General features: G+C 41.9%; 1 protein-coding gene across 2 annotated transcripts in view; it reads right to left on the bottom strand.

Annotated features, from left to right (window-relative positions):
* Positions 1–13,393, bottom strand: part of SLC8A1 (solute carrier family 8 member A1) — a 362,231-nt gene that overhangs the window by 41,522 nt on the left and 307,316 nt on the right. For both annotated transcript variants that reach the window (XM_049870495.1, XM_049870496.1), the window contains one exon: positions 10,583–10,682. In XM_049870495.1, coding sequence (XP_049726452.1) covers positions 10,583–10,682 — 100 coding nt within the window. The remainder of the gene's footprint in view (positions 1–10,582; positions 10,683–13,393) is intronic.

Here is a 13,393-nt window from a genome sequence, read left to right as displayed (position 1 = left end):
GTTGAAAGCCCTGTTTTAAAGATAAAGGAACCAAGGCTCATAGAGTTTAAGTGACTTGCTTATGAGATCTAGAACTCTTTTCTCCATCTTGTTACAATTATTTGACCCATTATTTCCATAGAGAAAAATCTCCGTGGTTTGCCCAGTAAAAATGCATTCTGATACACCCTAAGCTCGTTTGGCACTGTTTTATGAAAAGTGTAATCGTGAAATAACTGCCCTCCTTCAGAAAAAAAAAAAAACTCTTTGTATATGATGTAATATATAAAATAGTGAATTACTCTTTCAGGGAATGACTGGCTTTATTCTTCCTGAAGAATCTGATTCCCAACTTTTTAATCCATGCACAAATCTTCTATTTGGCTTGTTGGGAAGTGGGATTCTCCTCATTTTGGTGGCAAACACCCTCCTGTCTAGGTAGCAAACAGGAAGCACTCTAGCTCTTCAACAGTAACAGCTCGCCTGCAGGGCCTGCTCTCTTGATCTCAGAATCACCTGAAGAAACTTTGTTCTGATCATGAGTTGATTTGCTGGTAAAGTAGTGATACAAGTTGAGAATCTAAGATTTCAATCCTGGCCTCAGTTTGCATAGTACAAAGTGATTGCAGTTACTCAGGGCCCCCACTTCTGCTTGCCTGGTTCCACTGTTGTAACTTTCAAAGAGTCTCTACTGACAGTGAGGAGGCACTCATGATTTTCCAGCTCTTGGGCATCTCATGAATTCTTTCTGTGCCTGTTTCTCCTCCGAGAAAATGAGGACGGCCATAACTAACTTTCCCTTTGGTGCTTTTGAAAAGATAAATGAGATTCATAAGAAGAATTAAATGCTTAAATATAGTAAACTCAGTTGGGATGGGAGGATTAGGTCCTTGGTAGAATTCAGATGCAGCGTCACCCTGCCCTCACTGCTCACGAACACTTTCTTTAGAGGGTAAGCTGGCTGAGGTGGATGTTGACAACCTTGTTTGTCTATTTGCAAATGCGTTTTTAATCTCTCATAAAGAATCACCCTGTACTGAGCTATTGTGACGCTTTTTTTTTTTCAATATAAAACCAAAAAACCAAACCTGTTGCTGTTGAGTCGATTCTGACTCATAGCAACTCTAGAGGACAGAGTAGAACTGCCCCATAGAGTTTCCAAGGAGCCCCTGGTGGATCTGAACTGCCAGCCTTTTGATTAACAGACGTAGCTCTTAACCACTATATCACCAGGGTTTCTTCTTCAATATAAACCACCTTAAAAATATCTCTTTTTCTCTCATTATCAATCAGTCTGTGTCCTGTCTACTTTATTTCACTAAAGCTTGGTACAAAGCTATTAATGCTATAGGTCTAAACTCTAAAACATATTCCAGGTCACCCTTCTGTACCACAAGCCTGAGCTGAACCCTTATCCTGGACCAATTTCTCCAGTAAATGTTTGAAGGGAATGGAGGGTTAAGGGAGTGACTTTATTAGTACCATTCATTTCTTCGGTAAATGTTTATTAATAATTTATGTGGCAGGAGCCATTCTAGACACTGGAAATACAGACATACAAGATTCCAGGTCTCATGGAATTCCCATTCTGGCAATGGGAGACATAAACAATCAAATAGACAAATGAACAAACACGGTGATTTCGGATACGAAGACAATGACATCAGGTATCATAATCAAGAGCGAATGGGTGGTTGAGGAACTCCTCTGAGGAAAATCGAACCACATGCAGAGGAGACAACTGCAACTCATGGTGACCCCATGTATGTCAGAGTAGAACTGTGCTCCATAAGGTTTTCAATGGCTGATTTTTTGGAAGTAGATCACTTGGCCTTTCCTTTGAGATGCTCTTGGTGGACTGAACCTCCAACCTTTTGGTACTAACTGCACTACCTGAGGCCTCCGCCCCTCTGAGGAAGTGACCTTAATGATGAGAACAAGGCAGCCTTGGGGAAAAAGCCTTCCATGCAGAAGAAAACAGCTCATGCACAGACCCGAGGCCACAGTAGAGCAGTAAAGAAGGGAAATAAGCCTGTGGCACTAAGCTCTTGGAAGCACAAGTTTGCCAAGGTGGAAAGAGGATCAGCCTCTGAATGAGAACTCATGGACCAGGGTGTGAATCCAAACTTTTGTTTCTCATCTCATAAACACATTCATTAATACCTACTGCACAGGGTTGCTGTGAGACTTGGTGAGTAGTTATTTCCTGTTGACACAAGTCTTATAGCAACCCGGTGCAGTAGGTATTAATGATGCTTTCCTGGGCCAATACTTTAGCAGCAGTGAATTGGCCCAGGAAAGCATCAGTCTTTGCTTTGACTCATACTAACCCTTTGGTGACTTATTTTATGCTTTGAATTTTTTTTGGATGCCACGTGTTTTCCTTAATGGAAGTATGCTATGTCGTGGGGTTTAAATTTTTGGTTGGTAAAATGGATTTTGAGGGATATTATCTGGGACTACATGGATGCCATTGAACCTTGGTTGCTGAAAATATGGTGGGGGGCCTTCCATTAGGTTACGTGGGCAACCTCTGGTTTTTTATGTATGACACATATACACACACACAAAATAAAATCAAGCCTGCCGGGGCTCCCTAACTATCACACAGGAAACCATAAATATACTTACAAGGCTTATCTAGGGGCACAAAAGCCAAAAGAGACAAAACTTTTATCCAATTACACTTCCTGGTTGCACTACCTTACTTTCAAGTTTCATACTCCTAGCACTTCATTTCAACTAATGTTTCTTTTGCCGTTTGCCGTTATGCAATTCCCTAGTGAAGGACAGCAAGTACTTTCAGTGGGAAAAGTATACTCCCAAAGAACTCCAACAGCATAAAAAGTAGTGGGGATACCATATGTCCACAGGTCACCAAAGGGCTAATGCATCACATAGTCAGGGAACCCACAGGTAACATTAGGGAGCACACGTGGAATGTTTCAGTGTTAAGGCACAAATTCCTAATTGGAAAGAAAAATGGGAGCAACGCCACACGGTGTAGCAAATCACAGAGCAAGAGCCCTGGATTCTAAAACAAGCTTTGTGTGACCTTGGAGGAGACTTTCCCTCCCTGGCTCTGTTTCTTATCTATGAAAAAGAGAGGTGATTGGAACAGCTGATCGCTAAGTCCCTTTCCGGCTGTGTGTGGGGAATTTGATCTAAGATGCTCTAACAGGACTAAGACACAGCAAAGACCAGGCAGGGGAGATGCATGGGACAAGAGGGTGTCAAAGCCTGTGGGCTCAGGCAAGTGGCTTTTGATTCCAGGAGCTGGGATGACAAGGCTTTTATCAAGAGAGCAGGCCGTGAGGAACAAGAATTAATGTTGCAAGTCATTTTTATGAGACTCCTCTCTGCCTAGGGGGTGTGTGTATGTTTGGGGCATGGCTATGTTTCCTCCTCTTTCCACTTTTTTGGATTATGCTGAAATGTTTCCCCACTGGAAACAGCCTACAAAGGCTCCTGCCTGGGGCTGAAAAGTCACCACCATGCCACATGCACTGATGTGTAAGCAACAAAACTGTATTCACATTACAAGCAGCCAATACCAACAAAAGAGCTACTAGATCCAGTGATGGCACATTGTTTGCAGAGCTCAGCTGCTGTCTCTCCAGACAAAGCTGCATTAGAGACGTGCCTTCGGGCTTACAAATAAGAGCGCTGAATCATTCTGGAGCCCTTCAATATGGCGTTTTCCTCGAGATTTTGTAATAAGCAATTTAAGAGAAAAGAGCTCAACGAGCCAATATTCTTCTCAGAACTATCAACTAAGCATGTCCAGGGGCTAGAAAATAATTGCTTTTTTCTCCCACCCTCTGGTACTTTCACCCCTGTGTAGCTGGTGGGCCTCATTCAGAAACTGGGAGGTGAAGCTACCTGATTCGACATTGTTTCATACTACCAGTGACATTGCTAAGTGGATAGATACCCTGGATTTGCTTCATCAGCCTTCCAGTGGCCCCAGAATTTCTCTCCCAGACATAGTTTTCTTTCTGGAACTTATTCTCATCTTCTTTCTTACTCATGCTTTCTGTTTTTCCTCTTTCTCAGTTAGGGTCATCATTATCAGATAAATAACAGTAAATTGGCATTTTAGATGGATTTGTATATCTAATTTGCACACACACAAATAAATACATCTTCTGTGTACAAATATGTGCGTATGTGTAGTTGCATGTCTTACATATGGATTATACATCACTATTTTGAAACATGGTATATTATGTGAGAGTATGCGTATGTGTACATTTGCATGGATTTTTCTAGATCAGACGTGGCAGAATGAGGTCATGAAAATAAATTGTTAACCCAGTTAGATCAGGAAATGCTGATTCACCCATAAATTCATTCTTTATTTAACAAATATTTACCATTGCCAGATGCTCCCTTAAATGCAGGAGGAATAGTGGTGAGCAAGACAGATTTGCTGATTTTTTATTTTTTCTTAAAGATTTTAATTTAGATTTTTCTACTTCAAAGATGGCTTCTGATTTTAGACAAAACATAACTAAGAAACGTTCTAGTAACATAAGTTAGAAACAGGGAAAAATGAGAACTGGTCCCTTATACCCTTCCACTCCCTGCCCCGACTTTTTTGTTGTTGTTGTTGTCTTTTAGTCATTCTGAGACTATGTCAAATTTGACCTAGCAGGATTTTTTTAACAGTTGAAATGGGAGTGTTCATATGACCCAGAGAGAACACAGAAGTTATGAGCGTGTCCCCATGGTAATGATGTCTGATCATAGAGGAGCTGCCTAGAAAGACTCCTCCTTAGACCAGATTGCATGGAAATCCCTTGGAAGTAATTTAGAGCAACATTTTTATTATTTATTCTTGAGGACTTTTCGAGTGGATCAGTCCTCAGCCTGGCAGTATTTTCAAGTAAATTACTGTCGAGGGGCATCATAGAGTTGACAATTTTGGATACCAAATAACTGAATTTAATTGAGGGGCTTTATTAATGCACATAGCATGCATGGATGATGGACTGATGACAGAAGTGTCCCCATGCTGTGCTAGTCTCCATATTGGTTTGATAAGTTCAGGAACCCATGCTCTCCCACCTCTGTATTTGCTGAAGTCAGGTCTCTAACTGTCATCTACTCTGCAGTATAGCAGGTGCATGGTCAAGCCTGGTTCCTGGTTCAATGTCTACCCCTGTACTGTGGAGGGTTCCACAGGCTTCTCCAAGCTCCAATTACAGAGCAGAGGGAATACTCCGCACTTCTGAGTCATCGCCATCTCACTCAATCTTCCTCGAGGCTAATTTGTGAAGACTATCTTATCACCTCATTCATCTCCTTCTAGAAGAGATGTGGACTCTCTGCTGTTATTTTGCTGACTATTTTATTTTGTTAAGTCAGGTAGGTGGGCAGGCTATGCTTTTGCATTGTCAAAATCAGGTGGGCCACGAAGCACAATGCCATCAGTGGTGTTGTAGGACAATAATGGCCATCGACAGGCCTCCCACTTTTCAAAGTTGGATATAATCTTAGAACTTACCTAGTACAACCCTCTTATTTTATTGATGATTAAACTAAAATTGAGGAAGCTTACTTTGGCAAGGTTATATAGTTGTTAAGAGGCAGAACCAAGACTACAAACAAAGCTTTGTTGTCGTTGTTGTTGCTGCCACTTTTGAATGCCCCTTCAGTATGAGGATGGCAATAGATACTATGTCAAAAGTGAATAGTGACTGGTCTGACAGAGATTAGAGGAACTCCCGAAGACTCTGGCCCTCCGACACCCTGCTGACTCAGAACTGAAGCTATTCCCGAAGTCCACCTTACAGCCAAGGATTAGACAGGCTTATAAAACAAGCAATACCATGTGTGAGGAACGTGCTTCTTAGTTCAATCAAGTATATGTGACCACGTGGACAACAGCTGCCCAAAAGCAGAGACGAGAATGCAGAAAGGGACAGGAAAACTGGACAAATGGACATGGGGAACCCGGGATGGAAGGGGAAATGGGGAGATTGCTGACCCAATGTGGGGATTGCAATCAGCATCACAAAACAATCTGAAAAAGGAAAAAAAGGAAAGTGGCAAAGTCTATGGCAAAAACAACAGGATCTGAGACAAATCCATAGTGGTGGATATTTAAAATGATCAAGTAGAAGAAGGGACAGACAGTGTGTTGACTTTCTTGAAAGAATGCCACAAATCCTGAGGCAGGAGAAGCCTGTGGATGCACCTAGGCAAAGAAACACTTCCCTTTGTTCATTAGGGAATTGAATGGCAACCAAGGAACCAAGAACTAGGCTGTAAGAAGGAGGCTTAATGAACGCTAAGGGAAAAAGGCCTTCATATTTTAAGTTGCAGTTCAAATACCAAATGAATAAAGATACACACCACACAAGGAGCATGGGCACGTCTGTGTGTGTGTGCTTGTACACATCCACGGAAGTATGTATGTATGCTTGTAGGTCTGTGTCTGTGTGTGTAATGCATGCTTTTGTGTGTGTACATGTGTGACTGTTTGAGTATGTGCTGGGGCATGCGTGTGTGTGTGCGCGCGCGCATGTGTACGCTCAGGCCCACAGACACAGTAAGTGGGTGCGTCTTCATACTGCTGGGATCCCAGGCTGCTTTGTACCTAGGCTCTGCCACTTACCAGCTTTACTTCTTCAGCAGGCTACACTGTTTTCTGGAATCCCGGCTTTCTTATCAATAAAATATCATGTGTGATACATTACAATAAAAAGGTCAACTAGTGTTTTTAGTCACTTAGCCATTTAGTGATGAAACTGAATTGACTGCATTTACACAAAATTTGGTTATATTTTGTTACACTTGCAAGATGATTTGCCTCCCTAAAACCAATTCTGATATCCAACTATATAGATGACCCTTGTGAAAACAGGTATTGCCTTAATTAATCCTTAGAGCCACTCTTCAAGTGAGGTGCAATTATCCCCACTTTACATATGAAGGAGCTAAGATTTAGAGGTTAAGTTGCCCAGAGTCCACCAGTGAGTTTTTGAAGGGGCTGGGGCACAAACAAACATCTGTCTGAATCCAAAACCAGGCTTGCAATCACTCTCTCTCCTCCACTTCGCCACAGCCTGAGGCCATTTTGAAGACCAACAATATTGCAGGTGTGGAATTGGGATTGGCATCTTGGTTCTCTTTCCTCAACTAACGCTTGCCCTCTTGCCTGAAACACCCATTTTCCCCTTCTATCCTAGCTGGCACAAGAGTTCTCAAAGTCAACTCACTATCCTGCCCCCAGAGAGACGGTAGGAAGAAGCAGAGTTGGGGAAAACTCAAACTGGGCCTACAGAGAATGCTGGCTCCATTTAGAAATGGGTACGCTGAGGTGCACCTGGTAGCACAGGACTTGCCTTGCAATTTTCTTATAGCTGCTTCCTGCTGCACACCAGTTCTTTGGGTAGTCAACCCAGGAAGTAACAAGAGACCGCATGGGACATGGCTGTTTAATCCCTTCCTAATCTCTGGAGTCTCCCAAATCCTTTCACTCTTCAAATGTGGACTGTAAGAACTTAGCTTCCAGAAACATAATGGTCACAGAGACCCAGGTACGAGCTACAGAAGTCAGGAAAAGTGGGGAAACAAAGAGATTGCTAGGGGGTTACCTTGGAACAACATTAAATACAACCAATGAGAAAGAGAAGCAAACTCCCATTTACCAAATCACCATTTTTGTTTTAGCAAGATATACAGACTTAATTTTACACAGAAAATTGCATAGGAAAAAGCCTCCCAGCACAGCCCTTTTAGAGCAATTTAATATTTTTAATAAGGCAAATCTTTTTGATTCTCAACTCTTCAGCCATGGAATCCTAAAAGCTAATGAAAGTCTGTTTCCAATAAGGGCTGCTTTACAGATTTTACTGTTTCTTTAACAACCTAGGGACATTAACATCCTTTAACACTTAAATTTATTCGTAATGACAAGTACTGAGCTTTCTAACTTCCCTTTGTGTAATTCAGTGCCTATAAAATCCGGGTTTGCTTTTCTGGTATTTTACATCTCCAAACTGTAAATAAAGTCAATTTACCCAGCAGCCTACAAATTTCTAAGCAATTGTGTCTTATTCCCAAGCAGTCATTTGGAAACATAAAACACAATATATTGTGCGGCAAATAAGGGCACTTGAGAGTTATGCCTTTTGTTCATGTATAGTTCTTCAAAGGATTATGGTCATAGGAGACAAGCCAGTGCCACCCAATGGGACAGAGGTGGGGAGAAATTTCCTCACTTTGATATTCCTTAGGGGCAATAGACAGGACACTGGACTACTGTTTGGTAAATCAGAGCTCTGAGCTATGCTCCAAAGCCGGGTAGCCTCACTGAGTCTCAGTTACTTCCTCTATAACTGTACTTACAGCATGGGATTTTGAGAGGATATAATTCATATAATAAATATGAAGGAGTCCCTGAGCAGTGCAAGCTCAGCTGCTAACTGAAAGTTTGGAGGTTCAAATCTACCTAGAGGCACCTTAAAAGAAAGGCTTAGAGATGTACTTTCGAAAAATCAACCATCGGGAATGGTTAGTGGTGATGGTTGAAAAATATGATGAATGTAATTAATGTCACTAAACTGTACACGTGAAGACTGCAGAACTGGCAAATATTCTGTTACCTATATACTTACCACAGCAAAACAACAAAGCAAAAACAGAAACAAAAAGCCTACGAACCGCAATTCTACTCTAACACGTATGGGGTAGCCACAACTTGAAATGACCCCATGGCAACTGGTGGTTTTTTAAAATACATATAAAAGTGTTTGCAAGCCCAAATCCACTCTTTTAGAGTAAGAAGCATTAATATTTTTACAGTTGTTTCTCTGTATATCTATCCCGAACAGGATTGATTATATGATTTTGGCCCTGTAGCTACCTTCTTCCATTGCTGTGGGATGGTCAAAAATTCTTGCCAGGGTCCTTAACGGTTACAAAAATGTGTGAATGGACCAACACAAAACCACTCTACCTCTAGAAAAGCAAATGTGGCATTAATGTGTGTACTGACGGTGCCATCTTGGCCACCTTATCTATAACTGCAGCCCCTACACATATTTCCCGTCTCCCTCCACAGCCTGATTGTTCTCCATGACCAGGATCACCAACATATGTACACTTAGAATGCAAGCTCCATTTGGGCATGGCTGTCTTTTGCTCACTGTCATATCCTAGCACCAAGAACAATGACTGACACAAAAATGAGCACATGATGACCACCATGTGACCATTACACAAACGCTCATACATCTGCAGCCAAAGGAAGCCTGGCAACAACTAGGAATGGCTCGCTAAGGCTTATGTTGCCTTTACTGCTCAACTGGGGTCTGTCCAAAGCCCATAAAACAATTCAGTACATTTTTAATGTTTTCTACGATTGGCCTCATCAGCAGTTTCTTATTCAAGCCACCTTTGGCCTTTTGGTTTTTCCGTGAAGAGGGAGTATAGCTCATGCCTCAGATGCTAATCTTAGATTTACAGAAAAATATCAAGCACATGAGGGAGTTTTCCCCTCCCTGTATTAGAATTAAGTGTAAATTCCAACCCCATTCTCCTAAACAATCAGCTGCCATTTAATGTTCATAAATTTCCACAGAATACTCAATTAGAAGAAACCAAAGCATAGATATAAACAACATTTAATAATAAGCAGACATACACTTTTTTTTTACCACCCTCTGTTCCCACTGCACTTGGGAAATTTGTCAAATTATTCTGTGGCAGATTGGAAGGAGGAGGCTGTGCTAGAAGTCATGGCCTAACTGCTAGTGACGCTGTTTCCATATTTTACAGTTTGGGAATCACTATTTAAAAAGGTCTAGCTTTGTTCCTTAGCGGCAGCAGTAGAGACGAGCCAGTGAGGGAAGTACCAGTGTAGATCAAGCAAAAAAAAAAGGCCTGGAAAAAAACCCCATGTTAGTGGTGCTTTCATGAATCTTTGAGGGAGATTTTCTCTGTCTTTATACAAGCACACAGAGAGTGGACAAGGTTTGACAATGCAGGAAGGGGACGCTTCTTTCTGTATTTAATTCCCCTACGTCTCTGACTCTGAGAGTTTCGAAAACACTTCATTTTGTAGGATTTTCCTAAATAAATCCCTGTACTTTGCTCATAGAGGAATAAACAGAATGTGATTCCATTTCTATTTCTGTAGCCAGTGCAAACACTAATTTGTTAAACGTTGTTGAAGAGAGTGTAAAATGATGCAGACGCTGGTGGTAACGTGGCTTAATGTCTTCCTTTTCCACCTATGATTTTGCTGTTTCCTTTCTGACTTTCACTTGGCCATCTTGCACTGCTTTCAGGGAATTTTCTAGACAAGGCCTTGTGACTGGCCTTCAATGAGTTAGAGACACAACAGGCTTTAAATTTGTCTTGTCTCATTCCAGAAAGAAAGACAATATGGATGGAGAAGAATGTCATGCTTGAAGACATTTAATAGAGAGTCTATATTAGACTCCAAAATGTGCCCATGTGTTACAACCAGCTTTATTCTCTTTTAATTTTACCATGGAAGTCCCCTGGTACTTTGCCAAAGAACAAGTGGTCACAGTAGTAAAGCTAAGCTGAGAATGGGCCATTATAATATGCAGAGAAAGGCACTCACCAGCGCTGACAGTGATCGCTTCAATGAACTGCTCTCTCCAGCTGTTGGTCCCAACCACGAGGGCTAGGTTTGTCTTCTTAATGAGTTTGTCCACAGTACTCTAGAAAGTTTGAGAAGAATAAGATAATAACTGCTGGGTTTGTTAAGGCCTTGGGAAATCTAAAACCTTGTTGATTTTGAAACCCCAGAGTTATATAGAAGAGAGCAGATGTTAGGCTCAGAACAACAGTATTGACAACAAACACTGTTTTGATTATGCAAACAAGCATAGTCCTTTGTTGGAAACATTCTGAAATGGAAACTTCTCAGTAGCAAAGATAAGCCTCCTTCACTGCCTACCAGCCAATGAAGAACAGCCACAGTGTTTAGAATAGTGGATATTGCAAAAGCCCATCGGTTCCCCTTGAGTGCTTTATGAACATGCTTCTCTCCTGGCTTCATCTAGAGTACACTGTCTGCAACCAAATTAATACATGCCCTGCTCTGCATTACATATCTGTGAATAACCAGAAGTGGCAGGCAGGTTATGGAACCCCAAACTCTTATTATCGTGCTCTTGTTTGTGAATGAGATGCAGTAAGACAGCAGATGCTTCAAGTTGCTGCATGATTGTCAATAAATGGATTCTTCTTTGGCTACTAATTTTGTCAGCCTCATGGCTGCTAGAGAATTCCATTCTCACCCTACTCCTGTTGCAGACAAGACAAGACAAGAAAGGTCAATTCTTATGGTTTAGAGCACATAGCACTGAATTTCCCTCCTGTTTACTACCACTTCGTTGCATACCCCTTTATTTTTCTTTAGACCTTTTTAAGCACTTGGTTTTGTGCAATTAGCACTCTCGGCAGTGGGTAGCTTTCTAAATGTCACTTAATGTGACAACAGGAGCAGCTAAGCGTTCAAAAGAAAACTAAGCAAGCAGATGTACCCAAAGCACTACCACACATCACTGCGACTACAGGGCAAAGGGTCATTTCCAGGATATCTGGGCTGCTCTTCCCAGAGAAACTACCACATTGACTAGTCTACCAAACAACCACACTTACTGTCAGAACATCCTCGAATTCCCACTCATTGCAAAGGGGCAGAAAACACGTATTTGTGTTAGGTTAGAATCTGTACATAGTGCAGTGCACTGAATTGACTACTGCTTGAGAAATACCATGTTATCAGCTAACTGAGGGTCCGAAAAGTACAACCCTGGGGTCCTGAGTGAAATGCCAAAGATAAAACCATAATACTCAATATGTCAGTTCAAGGAAAGTCATGTGGACTGACTTGAAACATTAAGAAGATAATAAACATGTAAGGGCCCATCTCCAACTGGTCCACTTTGTGTCAAATCATTCACTGCTAGATTATATGTCTTAAGGGTGGTGACCTTTCAGCTCCCAGCCTTGTGTCTATAACTGCAAGTGCCCCTGATAACAACTACAACAGACACTGCTCATGGCCACCATAACTTGGAACACATGACAAGCACCTGTCTTTTCTCTCTTGACTCAATTACATTTCCTCAAGTCCTCTGAAGGCCTTGGTTGATGCCAATTCAAAGTTCTGTGCAGAAGTTAGCAAAAAATAATTTTGATTCTGCCAGATTTAATGGAAGCTCAGAGTAGGTCCCTCAAAGAAGCCCTCTTTGTGCTAAAACCAAGGCAAGACCTCCCATCCCTTGGGAGATAAACAGTTGAGCAGATAAGTGGCTCTAACAGTTGAACAAGGGTCTGCTAAAGAGCAAGGTTTTAAGAGAAACTAAACTTAAACGGGATAGCGTATGTACAATGCACGGTAGATTTTAAACTTTAGTTCATGTTAACCCTGGAGGACTATGGTATACCACAGTTCTTCCGAGGACTTAATTTGCGTATGTGTCTTTCCCTGATCTATGGGAGGAGGGGGAGCTAAGGAAGAAGAATTTGAATTCTGGGCACCAGAGCTTGGACTTTGCCATCTATGCTTATGTTGAGGTATCCTAAATGCCAGTGATCAGTTCATCACTGCACTAGACTTGCAAGCAATTGTTAGAACCTCGTCCTCAGCAATAGGTGGCAGTAAAGGTGTGTCCTTATTCACAACGATAAACAAGAATGCTAGGGAAAGCAGAGTAGGCGTTGGGAGGTGTCACTCATATCTGGGTCTCTAATACAATTCTAGGAACTTTGAACACGTTCCAAAGAATAGCTATGTTCTAGAAAAATGAATTTCTTTAAAGAATGAAAAAATATCAAAATTGATGCGTAAGGGTAGTTAAGACACATGCCCCCAAGATGCTCTTTATGTGTTAAGGATAGTTGTATTGATAAGACTATGAGGAGATGAGAAGAAATGGCCTAAGGGAGCTATTCTAGGAGGATAAGTACCCCAAACAAGCTGGGCTTTGGTAAAGAGACTGGGCAGACTTTCAAATGCTCAGTCATTTGGAGTGGTTACTACAGAGAGCTTTGGACCCAAGAAGGTTTTGCTGTCTGGAAGACACTGCCCACTCTACCCAGTCCAAGGCTTCCTAAAGGGAAGTTACCATGGTTGCTGTCCCTAGTCAGGAGTGCATGGAAGGGTAAGTTGGAGGTTGTCCCACAAGGGAGAGAATACACAATTCCTCATCAGACTCCTGGGTGGGGTATGGTTCAAGCTCACTCCAGAAATGCCAAACCATGGAATCTCTGCTGTAGTGACTGGCACCAGGCCTACCGATTCCAGGTGAGAAGAGGGTGCACTGGGAAGAGTGAGGTCAGACACACCTGCACAAGAGATCTCCAAATGGGTCCCCAGAAGTGGACAGTCTGAGATTTCAGCCCCTCTGGGATTACAAGG

The sequence above is a fragment of the Elephas maximus genome, chromosome 26 (assembly GCF_024166365.1).
Source record: "Elephas maximus indicus isolate mEleMax1 chromosome 26, mEleMax1 primary haplotype, whole genome shotgun sequence".
NCBI lineage: Eukaryota > Metazoa > Chordata > Mammalia > Proboscidea > Elephantidae > Elephas > Elephas maximus.
This window is presented reverse-complemented; position numbering and strand designations above follow the sequence as displayed.